The 24,874-nt window shown below is 39.3% G+C and overlaps 1 protein-coding gene across 1 annotated transcript in view; it reads left to right on the forward strand.

The window, feature by feature from the left end:
* Positions 1 to 24,874, forward strand: part of DCDC1 (doublecortin domain containing 1) — a 392,688-nt gene that overhangs the window by 326,523 nt on the left and 41,291 nt on the right. Inside the window, exons 22-30 of the mRNA XM_019650696.1 lie at positions 1,018 to 1,199; positions 3,773 to 3,865; positions 7,565 to 7,664; positions 9,134 to 9,269; positions 10,835 to 10,994; positions 15,294 to 15,452; positions 16,577 to 16,777; positions 21,922 to 22,024; positions 24,224 to 24,394. Of these exons, the coding sequence (XP_019506241.1) occupies positions 1,018 to 1,199; positions 3,773 to 3,865; positions 7,565 to 7,664; positions 9,134 to 9,269; positions 10,835 to 10,994; positions 15,294 to 15,452; positions 16,577 to 16,777; positions 21,922 to 22,024; positions 24,224 to 24,394 (1,305 nt within the window). The remainder of the gene's footprint in view (positions 1 to 1,017; positions 1,200 to 3,772; positions 3,866 to 7,564; positions 7,665 to 9,133; positions 9,270 to 10,834; positions 10,995 to 15,293; positions 15,453 to 16,576; positions 16,778 to 21,921; positions 22,025 to 24,223; positions 24,395 to 24,874) is intronic.

The following is a 24,874-nucleotide window of genomic DNA, read 5'->3' on the forward strand; positions in this document are numbered from 1 at the left end:
TTATCCCTCAAGCGTCATGTTCTATTAATCCTCAAGTCTGATGCATACACTGCCCATCATTTTATCCCTCCTGCAGTAGCTCCAACTAAGGCTTCAGGTCTGTTACATGGTATTTCTGAGTTAGGTTCTTTTTCTATGTGGTCCCATCACACTTCATCCTGTTACTATTATACTTACACTATTTTTTTTTTTTTTTTTTTTTAGCTGAGCCATCCTGCTACCTGTTGGCAGCTCAGCGGCTGCTCAGCTCAGGCTGGACTCGAACCGCTGTTGCTCAGAGCTCAAACTCTTGAGCGAGCTCTTAACCAACTGAGCCACTCGGCCGGCCCTATACTTACACTATTTAATTGCCAGTTTATTTCTAGCTAACTTTCTGAGCACCCACTAGAGATTCCTCAAGGAAGAACATCCTATCTTAATTCATAGTTTTATTTCCAGTTTCTAGCACTGTGCCTGGAATATAATAAACAATGACTATTTGGATAATGCATGAATTAGTAAGTGAATATATGCATGAATGGATGCAAATTAACTGGATTCTAAAACTGAAACATCTGAAATTTAACTTCTATCATCTCGTTATGTTTTTTAGAGTGTTTTCCAAATATATTCTTCTTTGCCAAATAGATTTAGTTTAAGATAATATTATTTCAGATTGTAAAACCACTTTTCACACATTTTTCCTTTCTTCATATTCATTAAATATATTTCATATCTGATCAAAAAGCATTCCAAGTTAATTTGGTTCTGTTTTTTTTAGAGTGATGTTTCTCTGAAAGGGAATACATCTTCCAGGTTGTAACACAACACAGGTTTTACATACATTTAAACAATTACTATCTTTCCTCTTTAATCAAATAAAACGTTAATTAGAATTGTCTGGAACATCTTAGGTGCCCAATACATGTTTGAAGAATGAATGAAAGATTCAAGGTATAAGCGGTGTGTTACTTTTTTTCGTATCTAAAGGTAACTCTTCTTATTTATTATGATTTTTTTTGTCATTTCTTTCTGAAGGAGTTTGATTGGCCAATAGAAGGACTGCTTGTTCCGAATAGTCCTTCCATGAAGAAACCCATCTGTAAGACATCAGAGCAATATATCCCTGTAAGACTCAGAGTTTTGCGGAATGGAGACAAGAGTAAAAACAGAGCCGTTATTGTAATCAGTTCAGACATCTCACCTGGATGCAAAATGCAGTAAGAACAACTTGTCCATATTTCTCCTTAAATACACTTTCTAATTTCTACAGATTTTTGCCTTCTTGATTGTAGATGTTTTTCTGAGAGAATTCTGTGTTTATGTTTTAAAAAGGGCTCTTATGTTGCTATTTGGAGATGAAACTAGATACTAAGATTCATTTAGTTTCTATGTCAGGAACTTAATTTGAACTCTTCTAATTTAGGCTAGGCATGAAAGAAAATAATGAGTTAGAAATCAGTAGTTCTGAAAAAAGTTTTATGGCCAATATCTATGTGTAACATTCTTTGTTTGAGTTTTATTAATGTATTTTGCAATAACTGAATTCATAAATTGCTTCTCAAATATAATTTTATAATTCTTAAATATAATTTTATAATTTATGTAGGTCATTATTACATAGTTATTTACATTTATATCTTTGGCATATTTAACAAATAAATATAGTCCTCAAAAATAACTTCATGTAGTTTATATCCTTGCCTTGGAATAACATTTTAAAAGTTTATCATTCTAGAAAAATATTGATCTGCACTTCAATTTATGTTGTGAGATTGGAATAAAAGCTTCTCAAAGCAGTCAGTATTTCTCCAACACTGGAGAAAAGTCACCTGCTATATTTTCATTATATTTTATGATAAAAAGAATCAGATCAGTGCAAAGCTCTGATGTAAAGAATGAGTTAAACACATTGTTTCTCATATGATTAGCAGTGATATAACCTCTTGACCTTTCTTTTGAGATGTTTAGAATATTTGAGGCTACTGATAATAGTTTAATATTGCTTTCTTCACATTGATTAAATATACTTCATACATCGCTGAACAATGAGTAACATTCAGACCGGCTGTCCACTGAACTGCCTTGTAAAGATGATAAAGTAAAAAATTAATCTTCAAAGTAAAGTCAAGCCTGAAATTGAAATCTTTGACGCATACATTTCATAATTAACTCATTCTGCTAGATGTAAAATGTGAGGGTAATGCCCTTAAAGTAGTGTATGACTTTATTTTTTTAACAGCCAAAATTAACAAATAATTTCTGACCCTTTGTACATTCGTTTTTTCCCCCTTATTTTATATCTTTAACTCTGGCTTAAAGTTATATACAGATTTTGTCTTGTCTCATGAATGTTTTAAAATGCATGGTTCAGTCAGGTAATCCAAACATAATTCAAGGGACTTGTTAATTGGGACAACTATTCTAGCTGAGTGTGTGCAACTCTCTGCCGTCTATGTTCATGGAACAGCGTGTCCTAGTTAATCAAATATTCACTTTGTTCACTACTTGAATTAATTATTCCCAAATAATTTAAATACACTTGACACTAAAACTCTACTAAATATAGTTGAATTTTTCTTGGCTGATTCAGAAAGTTTCCTACAGGATCATCAATAGCATTTTCCCCACAGAGCTGTACGTAAAGTGCTGGTAACAGAAGGTTGAAATGGCAAGAGTTTGGGCTAACATTACAGGGATGCCATGTTGCCCAGCTCCTGAGGCCGCTGTTTGCATTGTATTCGAGATGAGTGGTACCCCAGATTTGTGCAAGGTGGAAGCCTTGCTGTGCTACTTTTAATATATCCAAGTTAAAGATCTTCTCTTCCAGGGTAAATAAATGCTGATGACATGTAGGGGTACATTACTTGCATTCACCTGTGACTTATTTGTAAAAGTACTATTTGGTGTCTTTAGAAGCAAAATCAGGCTAGAATGAAATACAGGTCCATTTTAACCAAATCCTGCTTTAATATCATGCTCTCCTTTAGTTGTTTCATAATTCATTCTTGACAGTTTGAGGAACACTTGTTGTTGGTATTGTCGATTCCCCCACCTACTAAGCCAAAGGAAGATCAGATAGCATTTGCTCATTACTTAGTTGATTGTTATCTTAGTGAGTACCAAGATCTTGTCATGTAGTCTTGCTAATGATTGTCAAATTCCTATAAATAAAGACCAGTTCTGTGTCACAGGTGAATTTCATCTCTAAGAACTGTTAAGTTAAACAAAGAAAACTCTGTAAGTGATGTTTTAAGAGACTGTAAGAGGAAAGGCTCAATTTGAGGCCATAAAATATAAACTTCATAGTTTTCTAACTTGAAAATTTTAAGAGATATATATTATAATTAAGCATCTGTTTTCTATGATCACCATTTTTTATTTTTCAGTTAAAAATTTTTTAAGTTTGGAGTGATAACCTATAATACACGGATAAATGTATGAATATGAACAATATGTGAATAAAACATTCCAGGCAAAATAATATCATCTCTGTATTTTCTTCAAAATTGATAAATTCACATCTCAGAGTATTCAGCATTAATAGAAGAGAGGACTAAAATATTGAAAATATATTTTCTTATATAAATTGTTCTTAGTATAAATGTTCATGAAATTGAATTTTTAATTGTGATAGTTTTTGAAATCCTATTTTTTAAAAGAAAGGCAGATTATTTTAGGGCAAATCATGATAAATTAAAACTGCATGATTTTTTCACAGATTTAAACAAGTTGAAAGATAATTGGCAATACAGACTGACATTCCAATCAAATTTTGCATCATTTGTTTCAGAAATGTTGACACTGAGATGAAAGAGGATGTGAAAAGCTGTGTCACTAAATATTCAGAAACAAACCAGACTGAATTTCATCAACTTTTGGAGAGGTAAATAGTTACTATCCTAAATGCAAAGGTATTTTCCATTCAAATGCTGAATGGCTATGTGCAATTTAGTAACACAAAATACATATGCACCTGCATAAAGAAACAGTTGATACTATAGAGTTTTTAATTTGTGAAATATACCAACTATGTCGGTCCATGATACCAGTGCTAGTTAATACATATTTTCCTCAAATTTCAAGGCAATTTCTCCTAGCTTCTGAACGACCAACTCTGTAAATATATATTATTTCCATTAAAAATATATATTTCAGAGTTTTATAGCCCTTTTCTTTGATTTATTCTTGAATTGATGGCAGAGTAATTATCTACTTTAAACCAGTTTTTAAATGTCACTAACTTAGGTCTTATTAGTGAAATGTTGTAATTTTCTTTTGATCAATATTTTCCTACCAAAACAAAAATTATTCCCATGGAGTTTGATAACTGTTCAAGGTAGAGCACTGGGTACAATCTTTTCTTGCAAAATATAAGCAGGCCAGAAAGAATTTGATTCTTTTCAGTATCTGTTGTGTTCATATCGTGGGTATCAACCAGTCTTGGATGTTCCACAGGAGAATTTTGTTTGTTTGTTTGTAAAAGGCAAGATATTCCTTGCTTTCAGGAAACTCCTAATTTGTTGGGAAGAGAGTTTGCTTATTGAAACAGAAAGCCACACAGGGCAGTATTTAATTGTACAGAAGTGAAAATGTGTCTAACCAGGAAGGAGAGAAAAACTTTTCTACGGGCAGCTGTCAGGGAAGGCCACATGGAGAGGAGGGGAAATGAGAGAGATATAAAAACAAAGAGATACAAAGCAAGAAGGTAAAGAAGAAAGCACATATCCATATTGTCTTGTGCCTTTCGTTACTGTTTTAAATGACTGGGAGGACGTGGTGGGGCTCCTGGGTGCGGGGAGGCTCCTGAGTGATTGGAGGAAGGAAGACTCCACTATTGCAAAACGGCAGCTTTCTGCCGACCTGGGAAACACAGCTCCCACCCTCTGCCCCTGCCCTTTTCTCTCAGGGCATCCTGGGTTGTAGTGAAATGCAGTACTCAGGGAACCAGCATCATCCGACACGCCTCCTCCACCCCCATCTGAGAAAGCAAAGTCAGAGATATATAAGACTCTGCCTTCCGGGACTCTATACATCCAAGCAGTCCTCGTGACTCCCTGTCCTAACTCCTGGTGTGAGAGGCAGAGGACTTTGTTCCCCATGCCTTTGCCTCCACATAACAGAAAAATCCTGAACTGCTTGCTCAGCACCGCAGCCTGCCTACTCAACTCTGTAGATCTAGTACCTTCTTGTTCTAGGATGATGTCCTCTCAGGAGGACATCATGTGAATGTAGTGAAAGACCCAGAGAGATTTAGGGTGGAATTTGAGCTGTCCTACTTACTAGTTATGTGACCCTGGGTAAGAGTTTGATCTCCAGGCTCAGTTTCCTCATCTGTAAGGTGGGCCTCTCACAAATGGTGTGAGAATTAAATGAGAGAGTAGACATGACACGCTTATAGTGCTTGGTTCACTTGAACAATGTGTTGCTGATTTTTATATGCCAGAGGCTTTATAGGTATTCACACACTTACTCTGTAAAATATCCCTCTTAGAAAAGTACTACTATGTCTGTTTTCTACTGATAGGACAAATTAGGCTCAGAGAAGTTTAGTAATTTCTCCAAGGTTGTGCAGCCATCACATGAGAGGGCTAGAATTTGAACCCAGGCAATCAGACACCAGTGTCCACATTCCTTATTAGGCACTTAAGAGCCAATTCTTTTCTCTCCTCTTCCCAATTTGTATCGACTGGCATGCGACCTAATTAGAGAAACACAGAGGAAACAGCTTACCCCAATGCTCTTATCCACCTACATGAGCCAATCAAATTAGCACTATTAAAGCTAGGGTTTCAAAATAAGAAGACTCACCAGCCATCCATTCCTCCTAATCCCCCACTTGCTGTTCTAAAACAGGATACTCGATAGTCCAAACATTCTCCTAGGAAATTTTGAGTGGGAGCAGATATGATGATGCTAACTCTCCCTAGATTAGGCTGGAGCTGCTGGGTCCTGTAAAGATACCAATTTGGGGAAAGTAGAAGGAATTGGGTTTGGGGGCCAGTACCCAAAGGGAATCATGCAAATCTTGTGACCGCGGCTCTATCCTCTTCCAGTCCTTCCTACCCGATCCCACCAACTCCTGCAGGTGAGAAACACAGCCCAGTCCTCACTGGTGCATCGCCTTCCAGAGTTGTGACTTGAGAAGCAGAAATTTAGTTCCCACTGGCTGATTTCTTTCTAAGGCCTCTCAGAGAAACGCAGGGCCTAAATTATCTGCTCAATTGCTTTGTTCCCATCTAAGGAAATAAATCGAGAAATATTCTTTATACAGCTGAGTCTTCCTCATGAGCATAAAGTCACTTCTAATTCATTTGCTATGGACTGTACATTCTAACGCAAAATATATTAGCAAGAATCTTTCGCTTTCCTTCTTCCCATGGCAGGAGATCGCAGCAGCGTTCTTTAGGAAATGCCCATCACTCTGCTTTAGCTCTACTTCCTCTTCCCCACAATTCCACCTCTTGACCTCCAACCTAGACTGGTTATATCGACTCCAGCCTCTCCCACCTCCAGTCCAGCTTTCACCTTCCCCACAGTTAACTTTCTAAAAAGACGACCTGATAACACCACACCTCAGCTCTCATATCTTCAGCGGCATCCTGCTGTGTATGGTACAGAGGCCACGTTCATTAATGTGGCATCCTAAGAGCTTTCAGTTAGTTCCTATCTTCCTTTCCCACTTCATCTGGCTCCTCTTCCTGTCCATATACTCAGCGGCAGCCATGTAAGACTGCTCTAGATCCTAACCCTTCCTGATGAATGCCTATTCATCTGTCAAGGCCCAACCCAAACAGTGCTTCTCAGACAAGCCTTCCCTGGAGGAATTCATTATTTTTCCTCTGTGTCGCACAGGCTCCTGGCCAGGTGCCTATAACAGCACCCACTACTTCACATTACACTTCAGTTGCCGACCTGTCTCTCCCTCTGACTGGCGAGGGAGCTCCTCAGGGAACAGGGGAGCTCTGTCATTCATCTTGATATCCACAGTGCTGGCCCAGCGCTTGTTTGGGGTGTGTGTGTGGGGGGATCACTGTTTAATGTTTAACCTGGAAAAAAAGACCCCTATTTCAAAGGAAGTTAAAGGGCTATAAAGATCACTTCTGGAGGAGGGAGATGAGGAACCACTTGGTGACGGAGGTGACTTTGGAGGCTTCGGAGAGGGAGTGGAACTTCAACAGTAAAAGCCAAGGCAGGATTTTAGGTAGAAGGAAGAGCAAGAAAATGGGAAAGTGTGGGGCATGTTGAGAAATGGAAACTCAGTAATGATATGTCTACCTGTTTATGATCATGCCTGGCATTGTGCTAAGCACTTTGCAAAATCAGCTCATTATCTTCACAACAACCCTGGCAAGTAAGTAATTTATTTAGTCTTAGAGAATTTAAATAATGCCCATGTCCCACAACTTGGAAAGTGGGACTGAGACTCAGCAGGGTTCTGTCTGACGGGCTCCAGAGCCCAGCTCTGGACACACAGTCCTACAGAGAGCGTTGTCATTAATGATCCAGGCCCCTGATTTGTGGTGTCTCTTCTCTGCTGGAAGTTTTCTATATGCAGGGTCAATTCTTGTGTCTCTTATTACAGGTGTACCGAGGTTTTAAATTTACCTTCTGCAGCTCGGAGACTGTTCAATGAAAAGGGTCAGGAAATCTTTACCCTGAAAGACGTTCAAAGAGATGAACTGGTAAAGGCATGAATGTGAAGCTGGGAATGCTAATATATGAATACTACTAAAATGTTTTAAAATATAAGACTTCCAACATTTACCCTCTTTCTTCTTGTTTTTTCTCTGAATTATCCTAACTCAGCAACCATCAGAAAGTAATTCTAACAGCTGACTAACTGTTGAGAGCTTGCTATGTGTCAGGCATGATTTTCAGGGCTGTATATGAATTAATTCATTTAACCATCATCAATCAATGAGACGGATGCTCTCATTTTAAAAGTGAAGGCGGGAACGAGGGAAGTCCAAATTATTCACCGCTTGTGAATTCTGTCCTGCTCTGAAGGAGGCAGATGCTCTCCTGTTTTTGAGGCTTCAAAATGCAGTTGTTCCATGATTTCTTACTTAATGGTAATATCCTCTTTTCAGAAAAAGAAAAAAAAATCCAGTATCTTGCTTTTCACATACTCTATTTGGGGGCTGGAGAAAGCTGAGAAGGACTTTAGTAGCTCAGCCTTTCCTCCCATTTCTGGAATTCGGGGTATCAAAATTGAAAAGAACACCTGCTTTGACTGATACTGGAAATTCTTTGAATAGAGAACCAAGCTCCCACCATATTATCAGAACTCAGTTCAGGCTCTGAATGTAAAGACCCCTGGAGGGAGCCTTGAGCAGAAGAACTGATGGCCACTATCAGAGGCGGCATAACAGAGTGGAGTCTGTTGTTCTTGGAGACTGGCAGATTTTGTTGTGAATGCTAATTAATGCCATCACTTGCAAGATTTATGTGCGTGTGTGTGCGCACGTGTGTGTATGTGTGTGTGTGTGTAATATATGTATGTGTGTGTGTGTATATATATATAATTTTTTTTGCTGCAGTGCTCATTTACTGTTATTTCAGAAAGAATTTAAGATAGATTGCATTAAAACATATGCTGCAAAAGATGAATTTAATTTAAAGACAAGTAGATGAGGCCACCAGGGCAAAGGGAGTGTGAGTGAAAGGAGGCTAAGATGGAGCCAGTAGCGATTGTTATATGATCCTGTATATTTGTGAAAAGTGAACCTGTCACCGCTCTGAGCAGCCAACATGAAGAAGGAAATGTGAAGTTAGGTGATTAAGTATGTCCATATAAGAAAAAGAAACCTGTGTTCAAAAACAAGAAAAATTTATGAAAGTTTTTCCCAGGTCCTCATAAAAAGTATATGTGTAATGATCAGTGAATGGCCTTGAAAAAGACAGCACCGAGTTTCTTTTTTCTCTAACTGAGCCTTTCTCAATACATAGACATATATCTCCATTTTGCCTCACTTGCAAGAAGTATGTATTTATTTAAGGACATTTAAGTAATACATATAAGCGAAATGAAGAATAACAAGTTAATTATTCATCGACTGTAGGCCGTGTTGATTGTTTCCAGTTGTGGCTATTACAAATAAAGCTGCTGTGAATAATTGCGTATGAGACCAGAGGCTCGTTTCTTTGACAGGTATATGTTTCATGTGGAGAACACTGGATCGACCCCGACCTGTCCATTGCTCAGCAGAAGCAGCACATCTTCCTGAGGAACTTAGCATCAGATATTTCTAAAATCCAAACCTTCTGCAGTACACGTACGATAGAGGGTAAGTAATGGAATTATGTGCTTTAACAGATACAGCCAAACTAAAATACTTGGTGATATGGCTTTTTAAAGAAATTACAAGTTTGCTTAAACAGCTCATATTTCACTCCTGCATCTTGCTGTTTAGCTCTTTTGACTAATTTTTATATTTAACAGAGTTGCATATTTTAATTCACACTTCATTTTGGATGTGCAGAGAAAGCATAATTTGTTTATTTTGTCTTTAATAAATGGGCCTTTTTTGTGAGCTGCATGACGCACCCTCACCAAGGAAATCCCAAATTTTTGGCCATTTTAAAATTTTGTCCCATCTAGAATTTGAATAGTCCCTTTAAGGAAGGCTTTCGGATTTCCCAGTTTCCAGAGTTTCACTTTAGTTCCTTTCTTGCTTTCTGGCTGAAGTCCATGGTTGGGTGATGGCGTTCATTCTTTTGGCTCAGCCAGTGCTGTGGGTCGGTGGTGCCTTCTGCTGGCCTCAGCCTCTGCTCTGCTCCCTCTGGCCTCTGAAGCATGGTTGTGGTGTGTAGCTGTCTCTGCAAGCTTTGCTACAGGACCTCTGACCTCTGCTTGGCAACCATTTCTGGAAAGGCCCCCAGGATGGTATTCAGCAGATCCTGGCTCATGTCTGCACCTCCCAGAAACCAGATCTAAGTTCAGACTGGCGTGGCGTGGCGAGAGCAGCTTGAGAGATGACTTGTCACAGTGTCCTGAAAATGGGCAGCGTCCACGATGTTTGCTGGGTGTAGCTACGATACCTGAAATAAAGGCTGTAGGGGGGAAACATGATCCCCTATACTGTTTTCCTGCCTTCCTCTGTCTTCTGCCTTAGACCCCCACAGGCCCAGAAATGGTGGGTTTTCTCTAGGTCAACCCTGAGAGAAGGTTTAAACCCTTAATGTGCTAAATGAGAGCTAAAGGTATGTGGACAAATACTAAATTATGACAGTGTCATCCTGACTTACATGGCCATCGTCTTATGGCAATGTGCTGTGCTTGAAAGTCAAAACTATCTTTGTACCTTTGCTTTCCTTATGTAACGTTTCTCATCTCCTCATGGTCTTCCTCTTTCCCTTAAGGCTGCCACAGGAACCAGGACGAAGTGCTATACACAGAAAGGCAACAGAGAGAAAGTATTACTATAATTCAAAACATGACCCTTTGTATATAGTTACCACTGTATAGTAAGCCTTGCATGAGTCTTCTAGAGGATTGCGGGCCTTCACTGATGACCTGGGGATCCCAGAGAATGATCTAGAGACATATGTCTAAGTGATGCAGCCCATTTAAATAGTTGGAGTTTACAAAAACTTACTTAGTTTTGGAAAGACCTATTTCTAGTATTTTTGACTAAGAACAACTTGAGAGAGAAAAATACCTGCAAAAATGAAATGAAACGAAATCAAATTTATTAGTTTAAAGAACCACTATCAGTTACTCTTAGAACTTGTTCTCTTATACCGAATAACTGGAAATTTTCTGCATTTTCATTTTAGCGTGTGTTTTCAAATTCCTAGTTCTCTGCAATCATAACTAATACGTCCTGGCAATTCGTGTGTTTCTGCTCAGCTCTTGTTTTAGAAGTCCAAAGTGACATTGTGCCTGGAGCCAAGCTTACGGTGCATAAACCTGTAGCAGTTTTTGGAGAAGAGAAGCAAATAATGGAACCCGAGGAAAAACAAATGCAAAACAATGTTTTAACAATGGAAAGTGCTTCCAGTAAAATTCTGTAAGTAATCAGTGTGGCCAGAAAAGCTACTTGCTTGGTATTTGAACTGAGTTCATTAGCTGATAACAGCACAGAGCCCATTAAGAGAACCCAAGCCAAGTTTGTGAAACGGATGTCAGGTGAAGCACTAGTTTCCTGGCAAAAGGATAGATACTGGAGCTGGAGCTGCAGTGTTCAACCATCATAGTGATATGCTTTCAGCAGTTTTGTTACAATGTGACTATTTTTAAAAGACTGGCATCTTAAAATTGCAGACATTTATTAGAAAATCCATCATGTTTTGTTTCCATAAATGTGGACTTCAGAAACAATTAAGGTTCTTCCCTAATGTGGATTCAAGTTGGACACATGTTAATATACAGTTATCGTCCTGGATCTCTGATATAGCTTTCTGATTGGTTTTTATATCCATCATCTTCTCGTTCCAGTTCACCTGAAGTTCCATCTATGGATAATTATCTTCCTAAAACACAACGCTTTTTATACGGTTCTTTAATGCCTACTTCTACAAACAGAAAAAACATTTAGTCCGGAATCCTGAGCCCTTCTGACCCTGGTCCAGGCCTTTCAGTGACCCTCATTTGTACCCTCATGCCCGCCTCCACCCTATATTTTTCATTCCTGCCACACGAACTCCACGCTGCAGCTCAGCAGCTGGGAATGGAGAATGCGGCGTGCTCCATTTATGTGCTGTTGCAAGCCTCTGAGTCACATATTCATTCTCTCCACCTGAGATGCCTTAGCTTGCAACGTCATCTTTGAAAGGATTCTTCATCATTGAATTCAATCATGACAATGATCATAGGTAGCAATGTTTCCTCCTCACCCCACCCCCCAAACAACCACCAACTTGGTAATTCCTAGGGGGCAAAAACTCTGTCGCACATCTGTGAAGAGCAGGGTAACTGACTTTAGTCATTATTTATTGAATAAATGAAGGAATGACTGAATGAGTTTCCAAATTATAAAACCCAAAATAGCTGATCAATTACCATTGCAATAACTGTGAAAATTAATTTATATATCATCAATAGAAACTCTTGTAAAAGACTGTTGCTATACTTAATTATAAGAATAGCAACTTTTAGGAACCAGACTTTATCAGTTTGATAAGTGATTCATCTGGCCCCATGGCCTGACATTAACAAAGGCACCAGAAGGCCTTTTTCAGAGAGAATGATTTGACCTCCATGGCATCTTCCTCAATGGTTAGGGAACTGCCACAAATTTCCCAGCATCCCCTTTCATTCTTCTTCTAAGTAATGTATCATCTAGTCTTTGCATTATTAGGCTGTACTTGGGAAAAAAATAAACAGAAAGTAAGGAAAAAAAAAGAAAGAACATCTTTGAGAGCCAAGATTCACATTGTTCTGATTCATAGATTTCATCAAAGTGGGGAGTCCTGGAGGTAAAAGTGACGGAGTCCACACAGAATATAATGCAAGAATCTCCTGCACATTCCAGGCAGGCCCTTTTGATACAGTCTCTTCTTGAATACGCCTAGTGACAGGGAGATCACTATTTCACAAGACAGCCCATTTTAATGTTGAGATAGTTATTTAGAACATCTCCGTCCAATGATTCCATCTGTTTCTCTGTACTATGCTCTATTCCTTGTCTACTTAAAAGTCCTTCAGATATTCAAAGCTCACCCTCATCAGCCCACTGGGTTATCCTTTTCCAGGATAACTTTCACGAGTTCTTTGAACCATTTCTGATGACTTGATCCTAAATCATCTCACATTGCAAAGTGACTTTCCCGGGACTTTCTTAGACACATTTGCTTGGCAATTTTGACATACTTGAGAAGTGGGATGATGTAAGAAGGGACATCCATACAGCAAGAGGCTAGAAAATGAATCTGGAAGGAACTCTTTTGCTAGGTGGGTTCTATGTAAAGGTTTCTGATAAAAACCATAAGAAGCAAAATGGGAAAGAAACTCTGGGAGCACTGCCCCCTGCTTTGATGCTTTATGGAAGAAAAGGCTTTCAGAGCATGGAGCTCTGGGTGGGGGTCGGGGGGGGGCTTTCCCTTTTCCTCGCTGCGTTGTGGGCAGGCCTTGCCCACCTCTGAGCCTCCTCTCCTGCCTTTCCCCTCCCTCTCTGTGTACCCGTCATACCAGTGTCTCTGCTCCTCAAAGGAGCCAAACAGATCCTTGCTTCAGAGCCTTTCCATTCGTTCTTTTCTCTGCCCAGAATGCTCTCCCTGCAGATCTTCCCGTGGTCCAGGTTCTCAGCTGAAACGCTACCTCTCAGAAAAGCCTTCTCTGACTCCATTACTGAAGTAGATCCCACCCCACGCCAGCCACGTTCTAGCACAATATTCTGTTGTAGTCCACTTACGGCACTTGTTTTGTCTTGTTTGTTTGTTTGTTTATTTATTTAAAATATTTTATTGGGGAATTGGGGAGGGGAACAGTATTGGGGAATTGGGGAAGGGGAACATTGTGTTTTTCCAGGACTCATCAGCTCCAAGTTAAGTTGTTGTCCCTCAGTCTTAGTTGTGGAGGGCACAGCTCAGCTCCAAAGTCCAGTTGCAACTTTCAATCTAGTTGCAGCGGGGCACAGCCCACCATCCCACGCGGGAGTCGAACTGTCAACCTTGTTAAGAGCACGCGCTCTAACGAACTGAGCCATCTGGCTGCCCATTGGCAGCTCAGCAGCAGCTCAGCTTGGGCGCAGCTCACTGGCCCATGTTGGAATCAAACTGGCAACCCTGTTGTTCACAGCTCGGGCTCTAACCACCTGAGCTGCTCTGCCAGCCCCTCTTGTTTATTTATTCATTTACTTGTCTGCTATCTCTCACTTCTTCCCGCTCGAATGTAAGCTCCATGAACCCCTGATAACTTATCTGTTCTGTTCTTCACTGTACCCCAACACCTAGAACTCTGCACCTATCGTATTAATATATAGATGTTTAACAAATATTAAAGAAATTAATGACCAACTAAAGAATGATTAGTTTTATGAATGAAGGAATGAATGAATGAAATGAATGAATTAATAAAGCAATATGGATTTAAAATAGCTGTTTTAAAATGACTTGACTGTACTTCATTAATCTGTAAGCCCAAGAGCATCTAGATAAATTCCAAGTTAACAAATGAAACATTTTGGATTTTGAGAAAAATTACTGTTTATACCCTGCCAAACATGACCTTTCCACCCCCCTCTTTTCCTCAAAGAAATGGAGTTGGTGGGAAAGTTGTGTTTTTTATTTTTAACACAAGATGGCACTGTAGTGTTTTTTTTTAACTGTTACTGAGATTTTTTTTTTTTTTTGACTGGAGAAGCTGCTTGTGCTGCAGTTCTGAATGAGGAGTTGTTACCCACCAGCTTCGTATCCACATGTAATGCTTCCATTACATTGGAAAAATATATGATCTGCTCCCTTACACAGGAATTGTCCCTAAAGATTTTGGTAATTTCATATTGCTTATAGTCCCATCAAATTATCACAAGACCTTGGCAATCACAGCCTCCCCCAGAGAACTTTATTTACACTTATACATATTTGGATGACTAAAACATACTTGCCACTTTGCCTGTGTATTTATCCCGCCCTCAGCTGAGCAATTCTCGTAGAGTATCACGATCCCACGGGAGGCAAAAGTGCCCTTTCAGTGGCCTGGAACATGATACAAACAGCTCTGTATGGTAGCTATGCTTCTGTGCACATCTTCATCTTAATCAGAAGCCAGAAGGCTGGCACACTTATTCAAATGATGATTATTTACTAGTGTTTTAGTACATTGTTCTCTATCAAAAGCTGACACGTATGTGCTGATGCTATTTGAGTCTCCTTAGATTTCTCTATTGAGAGGAAAAGTTAAGTTAATTAAAATTCTTTTAACATTGGCTAATGAATAAACTTCATGAAACCCAGTAATCTAGGTTGTACTGTTCTAGACAGAATTATTATATGACCCACTTATAGGGCAAGGAGATATCTTATTACACATTCATTATGAATTTCTTAAACTATTGACTAGTCTTAACTTAGTCTTATAATTTTTGAAATATAATACATGGCCCCATTTTTGTTTCTGAGTAAATATAACAAAAGAGGAATGCTGTTTATTATGTGATTGAGGAATTTTATTTATGGCCTTATGTAAAAAGATGTAAACTATGTTTTAGTAAGATGTAGGTTTGCAATGTTAAGTACCATTTTGGAAATATGATCTGTAGATCCACTAATATCCTTCAGGATATGATCAATCAGACTGCACCTCTGAGAAAATTCTGTGAGTATAAATCAGAATTCTTAGACTTGTGTTTGTTTCTGAACCTTGATAGAGATTCACACGCAAGAGCCCATCTCCGAATGAAGGCTTGTCACACACCTCTCAAATATGCCTGGCAGGAAACTTCTCAGAACCTTGATGAGGGTGACAGTTTGCCAAAGAAAATGGAAGAAGAGCTCTTCAAAAATGTGGAACTACAGAAGAAACACAGGTAAAAAGTTGCTAGGGATTCCTGTTAGCGATTTCTACCTGGTCTTAGATTTGCTTACTTCAGAGACAAAAATATTCCTGAGGGTTTGCATCACTAGTAGCTTCTGTTTACATCAACATACACATTTTGGTTTTTCTTGTGTTTTTGATTGATGTATTTGCAAGTATTGGTGGGAAGTTCCTTCTCGTTTTAGCTGTGCTTAATTTTTTATTCACTGGTTTATCTTTTCTATGAAAACAGTAAGCTCATCCAACTTTGCCTCTTGAGAACTTAGCACAGAGCTTATAATATTTGTTGAATAAATGTGTGAATGGACTTATAAATAAGCATGTAAGATGCCCTGATGTCTTTTAAAAATTAGTAAAATGCAGTTTCTTCCTTTTTAATTTTATTTTTTTTCCTGGTCAATGTCCAATGAGATGAAAAGAATCTATAGTACTTTGCATGTTCCCTAACCTTTAGACATTAGCTAAACTTTATAGCAGTTTATATGAACTAAACAGTTTTGGTACTTCAACATTTAACATTCGTCCATACACACAGTAGGGGCTTAATAGATGTTTATAAATTAATTTAATTGCCAATGCATTGTGATGTTTAATATGTTTAATAAGCCTGCTTAATCCCTTTAAGAGATTCCTTTAACTCATTAGCATATTATTATTTTATTTTCTGATATTGTATGAATTGTTAGGGAAGACTGAAAAACTTGGAGAATGGTATTCTATTTGCCAGGGATTCTGTAGATAGAGGATGAACACAATCATGGTTAAACAGAACTCCTTTATTTCTCCCTGTTTTCACTCTACAGCCCCCCGCCACCCCATTTCTTTTTCCTCTTTTAACTAAAGGATCTGTTTGAGTTTCTTTCTTTTTTTTTTTTCTGATGAATTTCTCATATTGGATAAATATTTATTTCCATTAGAAAATAAACTCAGAATTCTACTTTTTACATCAGCTTGACAGTCCAAGGCAAATAGCACTGCTGCAGTCCTGATGATAACGCCGCGCCATTCTAAGTGAATGTGGTCCACAGCTGGCCTCTCGCCAGCGGAACTTGCGATCTGCAGCACACCAAGTGCTCCGGACGTGTTTCTCCACTAATGGGATTTTCTTTATCTCAGCCATTCTCCAAAGCAGAGTCAGTTGCAGAAGCTTTGCCACCAACAATTTGAATACAGAGACAGGCGAATTATAAGCCATGCGGCTCCTCAGCTAGTCTTGGGGGTGCCAGGTCCTGACTTGCGTTCAGGCATGGAGGTGGTTTTGGTGGAGAAAACAGCAAGTGATAGCCATCAACGCTGGATGCACCAGGAAGGCAGCAGGTAAACCCATTATCGTCGGGGGTTGATGTATCAAAAGGTGAATGGGAGCCTAAAAGACCCAGCGTGGTCCCCACAGAGCAGGCAGGGGTATATCTGAGGACTTTTAGAGTTTCTGTTTTATGTAATCAATAATATTTTATCCTACTCAAGGAAGAGAAAGAGAGTGAAATCAAATGTAAATGGTCAGTGGTCTACACATGACTCAGTTAGGAAATATGAAATCTGACCTACTGGGTTCATAGTTTTAACTGGCCATTGAGGTCAAGAGAAAACTGGACTCTCCTCTAATTTTATTTTCATGATTTGAAGGGATCAAGTAACAATTCTAAAAAGTCCCCATTTAAAAATTTTTTGTAGTATGCTTTTTCATTAACTGAATCTCTTGCCCTCCCCCTGTGCATACTTTCCCTCCCTCCCCTATTTCATCAAATGACCACTGATATGGCTTCCACTTACACAGTGAAAATGAATTCTTACCTTTACAAATATATCGACCCAATCCAATGCCTGGCCCTTGGTTGGATCCAGATTCAAGCCAGCCACTTGTCAGAGCATTATTTCCAAGGCAGAGGAAATTTGACAGTCTGAGTACCAGATGACATGAAGGGAGTCTTGTTCATTCTGTTGGGTGCCATCATGGTTTAATGGTTATGTTAAAAAATGAAACATGCTGATCACTTTGATATATATTGTAGTATTTACAGATACAATTAGGAGATATCAGGTTTGCTTTAAAATATCCTAGTAAAAGCAAACATTTTGAAAGTTGGGAGGGGAATGGATGAAGCAAGAATGGCAGAATGTGGATCGCTGTTGGGTCCATGGTGGTTTCTTACACATTTCTCTCAGTGTTTGTGCATGATTGAACATTTCCTTAATAAGAAAGAAAACAGCTCCTTGGTTTTTAGATTGGTTTGCTTCAACTTCTACCATTAGTGTTGTACGGTGGGTCTCCAGGGGCCTCTTCAATCTCTTGAAATACTATACAAAATTTATGTTTGTGTATCGGTGCAATACATTTTTTTTTTCTTCTGGGAAACTGCTGTGATTTTTCATTGGATTCTCAAAAGGTGTGTGATACAAAAGGAGTAGGAGTCACTGCTTTGAGAGAGATTGCATAAGCTTCTGCAGGTGGCAGCAGAGGGCTCAGCATGGGTTGGAAGGGAACTCGCCTTACTCTGCTCACTGTCTAAGATGACAAAGCTGCCAGGAAGGAATACTTGCTGAGCTTGTTTTAAAGAAGACTGAAAAGCCAACGTGTAGACAGACATGGGGAGTGTGCTCCTTGGCCCCATTCATCCTGGCTGAGCTGTCTTTGCATTGGAGAAGTAAAAAGCAGGCTTTTGTCCCTGCAAATGGCTTGCTTTATGGGACCAAAATTCATTCATTCAGCTGCAAAGGGGTATTACGGGCAGTGTTTTGGGTGCTGGTGCTTTAGCAAAGAACAAAACAGATTAAAAAAACAAAACAAAAAAACCCCCTGCCCCTACAGAGCTGGGGCTACCCCATCTCTACATTTCTGGAATTTAGCAATGCATCTTACTGCCTCGACTTTCTGTATTATAGTAGAGGTCCTGCTTGAGCTTAAGTTGGAATTCAAGCATGGCTGACAAACGTTGGTGAGCAAGCATGGGGACTGAGAGAAGTGACCTTTAGGCAGGAGAAAGCCAAGCATGATGACTTGAACTCCAACACACTTGGTCATTGGAAGAGAGAGGCAAGTTCTAACTCATGCTGAGCGTCTGTTACTGGTTTTGTTTTTCATCCTGAGTGCTGTGGAGGCAGCAGGAGGAGGGGGAGGCTCTTTAAGTAAAACTAGAGGGAGAAGTTTGTTAAAACTCTGAAACGTTGGTCCACGGCCAGCACTGCTTTGGAAAATCTAACCATGTGTAATTCAAAGAGGAGAGCAAACTCCTTCCACTTCCCAAAACACGCTGCAACTTGGTCGTCTTGAGGCCTCCCCGCGTCAAGCCATCGAAGAGAAGGACATTTGGTGGGAGGTGGTGGTATTGTTTGGTCCCTGGTCAGAAACTTTAGTCGAGAGAGAAGAGGTGGAGCAGTGAGGGGGAGTGGCCGAGGGACAGGATTTTCTCATGAGCACATGTGTCACCATCTAGGGACTCTAGCAGATGCTTGCAGAAGTCTTAATGATTAGGTACAAGCATGGTTCCGAGGGATATATGTCCTATCGCAGAGGTGTGTCTGCATAGTGACAGTAATTCTGAGCTTTCTTCCACATTTTCCCTTGGCATTTTGCTTTGTTTTCTTTCATGTAATTAGATATTCAACCTATTTGGTCTGATAAGCGGGTGAGGCCTGGCACTTGGTTGCACTGTGTTGCAGAAACCTGTAGAAAATTTCATTTATGTGAACCAGTCTTTTGATCCTCCATATTTTGCCCATGCAGTCAGTTTGCACTTAGAAAGGCAACTGCCCATTCTGAATTTGTATTAATAGAGTGCAGACAGAGTACTCACTGCTGACATAATGGGAGGTACTAAGTGGCTATCACTGTGCCGAGAATTTTCCAACATTAGTCCTTTCGTCCAGGCTTTGCTGCGATAGCATGTTTTCTAGGCTGGGAATATAAGAAAAGAATGAGGGGGCACTAAAAGGTAGCAGGAAATTGCCAAAGATACACTCATTGGTTTCTAGGGCTATAGAAGACTGTCCCAGATCAACTTTTGAGATAATCTGGCATCTTCTCCAGTTTTCAATTCTGGCACAATCTGAATCATTTGGTCTCTAAAGGGAAATGTGAAAATATATGAGGAAACCCCCAGGGATGAAAAATTCCCTCAACAGGATTCAAAATTAAAGAGGGGGAAATACAGCATTATGGAATTTGGAGCTGAAAGAGATCTTAAAAGTCTTTTAGTCTTGGTCGCTTGATTCCAAAACTAAGTAAACTGAGGCTCAAGGAGATTAAGCGACTTGTATGTGCTCATAGCATGTGTTAACGGAGGACGCAGTGGTATCGTGCTGCATATTGGTGGGACATGGAGTGATTTCTCACTGCTGTTTGGCACACAGGGGGTTTTATATAGAAGTCTATAAGCTCAGGCTTCCTGCAGGATGCAGGCACTCCTGCTATGGGTGAGTGCCAATTGAATGCACTGTTTAAAAAGGAAAAGAAAACCCAATGCTATAATGGCTGAGCATGGCCCTGAAGCATGGGAGACCTTGCTACATCCATTCCAGTCAGCAAAAATGTAGAGACAGCTAGGTAAATAATCTTGGCATCTCAGTAGGTCTTGGCAGAAATATACACTTATTCATTCATTTGAAAACTATTGAGTGGCAATAAGAATGCTAGGTGCAAACTGTGCGACATGCTGAGGCTGCAGAGATGAACAGTACAGAATATTGCGCAGTGCACAGTCTTCATAAATGCTACAAAGGCCTTTGATAAAATTCAATACCCATTTTGGATTTAAAATGATACTTCGTTAGCTAACCATAGAAGGAAGAAATACACTGTAAGAGAGATTATCTCGTAGAACTCAGAGTGATGTTTAAAATTCTGTTATAATTTGACTGTATTCCCCAATACTTTGCGAATTCTTTACAATGAGGATATATTGTTTTATGTTCAGGGATTTAAATGAGCTTTTTTTAAGTCTTGAAAGGAAAAATGTGTTACTTTTATGACAGATCCCCTCCCTCCTCCTCCTCTTCTCTCCAACCCCACTTCATTAAGTTTTATATTCTGGAGGACTTGTATTTTCCACAGCAGGAAGACCACTACTGGTCTGTAATGTAACTATGCTGCCCGATGTAAAGAACTGGCTTTTTCTATACAGACAAGAGCCTTGAATGCTTGGTTTATGTTCGCTTTTGAGTGATGCAAGGACAAGAATTTGAGGGTTTTAGCTCAATAATTTTGATTTTTTTCAGTCAAGGAGGCTTTATGTTAGCTCCATTATAAGATCACTTAAAAATATTCACTTGCTCAAGAGTTTGAGCTCTGAGCAACAGCGGTTCGATTCCTGGCCTGAGCTGAGCAGCTGCTGAGCTGCCAACAGGTGGCAGGATGGCTCAGCTTTAAAAAAAAATTCACCATATATCTTGGACTTTTAGGGAAAACTCCTTAAAAAAAATTTAAGGGAAAGCTATTAAAAAATCCCAACCATTAATAATAGTAGCTAATACTAAGTTTTATGTACCAGACAATAATCAATGCATTTTATATACATTAATTGAATTAATAGTCCTGTGTGCACCATTATCCCATTCTACAGATGGGGATACTGAGGCACAGAGTTGTTAAGCAAAGCCATGGAGCTACTGAAAGGTGGACCCAGGACTCAAACTTAGGCATCGTGGCTCCAGAATCCATGTTCTTAATCACACTGCCACACTGGTGAGGAGAGTGTCTCAGTCTGGGAACAATCTGGTGACAGAAACCATCCAGTGATTTAAACAGGGGAAGTTTAACATAAAGAATTATTACATGATGACAAAAGAGTAATGACCAGATATTTTTAAAGAACGAGTAAATTCTGTATGGTACTCCAGGGCTGAGGGAGAGTAGGCAAGGAAGGACAGACTTGGAATTGGGCCCCTCCCCAGGGCTGGAGTTCAGAGCTCCCTGGAAAAGGTATGGCTGCAGCCCACTGGATGGCAGAGAAGTTTGCTGATGTGCCTGGCCAGACCTGGTTTGTGGTTGCTGGGCAAACAAGAAGCAGCCCCCTGGAACATATATGGGGGTGCAGCTGGTTGCTGGACACATGGGCATAAGGGAATGAAGGTGTTGTTGTGGCAGAAGGCCTGGAGCATGTGGTATGCATGTTGGAAAGGCTACAGATGATCAACAGGCCAAGTCAGGGCAGTGAGGGTGCTGAGGGACAATGCATCCTGGGTACCTGGTTGGGACAGAGCATCACTGATACCCCACTGTCCACCACTGACCCCATGCAAAGCCAGAGAGAGCGGGAGAGCCTCCTGCAGTGTTCTTCCAGCACTCTCTGTAGAGAAAGCTTAACATTGTGCTTACTGTAGAAATAGCATCCATTTGTACATCTAGTCACACCAGTTATCACAGGGCATGTATGGAGCTAAGAGGCACCGCACTGATACGTGGTACAAAGGGGGCTCTAAGCTACTCATGCTACTCTGTAATCTGCCTAATCCTGTTTCCCAAGGACCTTTCACCTGGTGAGCAACCCAGACCTTGTGCTGGCGGTGTCCATGACCAAGGTGAGAAATGACCAAGGCGAGAACTGTGGCTATCCAGTCATTGTTCAGGTAAGATATAAATAGGCTAAAGAGTAATCGTGGCCTTTTATTTAGTTAAATTTAAGTAATGTTCCATACCTCCTCATTGTGGGCAATGAAAATGCCTGTCACAGGATTCTATCTTGAATGCCATTGCTAAAATATTTACAATAGTCTGCTTGGATTTCAAGTTGAGCATGTTCATGCGGCTCTTAATTTAGTTGAATCCAACAGATGGTAATTATGGGCTTGCTGCATGTCAGGAGCAATGCTAGTTACTTAAATCAAATCCAACGGCAAGCATGAACAATTGTCCCCATGGCATTCATGTAGCTCAGTCTCAGTGGTGGGCGTGGTCAGAGAAATGGCTGTTCGATGCACATGTTGTAAGTTCAGTGATGAGAAACATATGCAAGTCCCCTCTTGCCTGGCAACTGGAGGGAAAGAACATGGTCAGAGGGGTCTTCCTGGAGGATGTGAACTTGTCTATGTTAATTCTAAGGGACTCACTTGAAATACACTTAACATAACGTTTGTAAAAACTTATAGAAGCCAAACACTTTTTGGAGATGCCAGAGAATTCTGACTTCATTTGGGCTTTGGACATAGACCTAGGGAGTTCTTTTTTTCATGTTTGTCTGTCACCCTCATTTACTTAAAACCAAAGACTCTCCTCGATGAATATGTGTTTCTCCTTGTGAGGAGGAGAGAGAGTTCAGGAATGTCCCGACTCTGCGTTTACTCTCTGTATCCTTTGCAGCATTTACCATCTTTTTGTTAAACAGAATATATTGTCTCTAAATAACATTGGTTTTATTCCATGTTTTTAACAGCAAGTAGGCAACTTGTTTTGCGGGTCCTAAATCCAAAATCAGGACATAGCAATCTGGACAAATATCGAAGCTTAATTAAGTCTTCTATCCTGATGATAAATATGGACTACAAATTTATTCTAGGAAACACAAATATGGACTAAAATTTATTCTTAAGTAGATAACATCACATTCTTTCCTGTCAGGTGCCTCTTTGGCAGTGAGATAAAACCTCATGCTGATGCAAATTTAGTACTGTGCTCAGTTTCATAAAATTATAGATATGGATGTTTTCCCTGGAGGTTCCCATTTTATAAGAAATGAGTTTGATCCCAAGGTAATTTGTATTACCTTTCAAGATTTTTTTTTCTTTCCTGGTCTTTCATTTTTATTTCTTGAAGCAATCAGTTTGTGAGAAAATATTAAAGTTCATGTAAATTAATAAAAATGAGGCATGTTAGGTTAATGTTCCTATGCCCCCCTCCCCGTTCCTTGAAATATGGTCTTTGTTTTCATACCTCCGAGGGATGCTCTATTGTCTGACCTATTAATCAGTTCTTAAGACGCATTTATTTTCCTCCTTACTATCAATCTCTCCTTAGTAAAGTAAGTGTTATTCATTATAAAGTTCCTTGAGGTGTCATGATATGCTTAGTTGGAACTAATCTACTGGTTTAAATTCGCTTGAATTGAAGCTACTCATTTCTTTATTCATGCTTGAGCCAGGTCTTATATTTAGAATAAATATGCTGTTTCTATTACAAATAAAGCTGACTGTACTCATGTTAAAAAATATAAAACTCCTTGATCATCAGTGAAATGTAAATTAAAATATCAGCCACATACTATTTTTCATTTATTAAATTGATGTTTTGGTAAGAATGTGAGGAAAACAGGCCATTTCATATACTATTGGTGGAAGTGTAAACTACAATAACCTTTCTAGAAAGCATTTTGATGTAATAAAGCCTTATATGTCTTGAGGTATTTGTTCTAAAGAAGTTATGGATTTACACAAAGATTTATCTTCATAATTGTTCATTGCTCTTTTGCTTATAATAAGGGAAACTTGAGAATCTACATATTTAACTATTGGGGATTGGTACAATAAAATATCCCTAAGATCAAATAATAAAGAGTTATGGAATATTGTTTAAAAAATGCATTTACCAAATTGTATGTGTTTTGTAATTCTATTTTTGTAAATCAAAGAATGCATATTTATAAATATAAGAATATTATATATATAATCATCAAATATCAGTAGTAATTATTGATATAGTAGAATTATATATAAGAATATAGTAGAATTATGAGTAGTTATCTGTAGTTTCTGAATTTATGCAATGAAAACTCTTACTGCCATAACCAAATCATAAACTCTCCCATTTGACTCCATATTTTGTCTCTTTTTCAGACATGTAAAGCATATAACAATGGGGCTTCCAATCAAAAGTGGAATTACATTGAAAATGTGAAAGCTTTTATGGCCTTCCATAGCACTGCACTGGATAAGGAAATCACAGCAGCAAATTATGCTGGTATTTGTACATCCTCTGTGGTTAAAGAAGAAAACATTGATCAGCCAGTAAGTGGTTCCTTCCTACTGAGGATAAAAGAAAAATAGGGGAAAATGGGGATAATTTAATAAAGGAAGACATGATTTCTCTGGAAAACCTATGTTCACACAAATGAGCTCTGATGTGTGAATGAGATCACATGGACTCTGGGATTCTGGTTAGGAAAGCATGAAAGAATATTGATATTGCCGTCTGCTTAAGTTGTTTTGCTGGCTCCCCATCACCAGCACCGTCTCTCGATCAGCATCCGTTCACCAGGAGATGCGTGAAGGGGGCTAATCACACACACTACCCTCCCACAGGTGTGCCTGCCACACTAGGTGTCACTCCACTCCAGAAAGCATACTAAAATGGAAATGAGTGTGGCTTTTCACTCTATTACATCATACCAATGATAGGCCTATGCATACATGTACTGTAATTTGTAAAGAAAATCATTTCTCAGGTTGGGTCCTTTCATTTTTATTAGTAAGGAATTACTTGCACTA

The sequence above is a fragment of the Hipposideros armiger genome, unplaced genomic scaffold, assembly GCF_001890085.2.
Source record: "Hipposideros armiger isolate ML-2016 unplaced genomic scaffold, ASM189008v1 scaffold_145, whole genome shotgun sequence".
Lineage (NCBI taxonomy): Eukaryota > Metazoa > Chordata > Mammalia > Chiroptera > Hipposideridae > Hipposideros > Hipposideros armiger.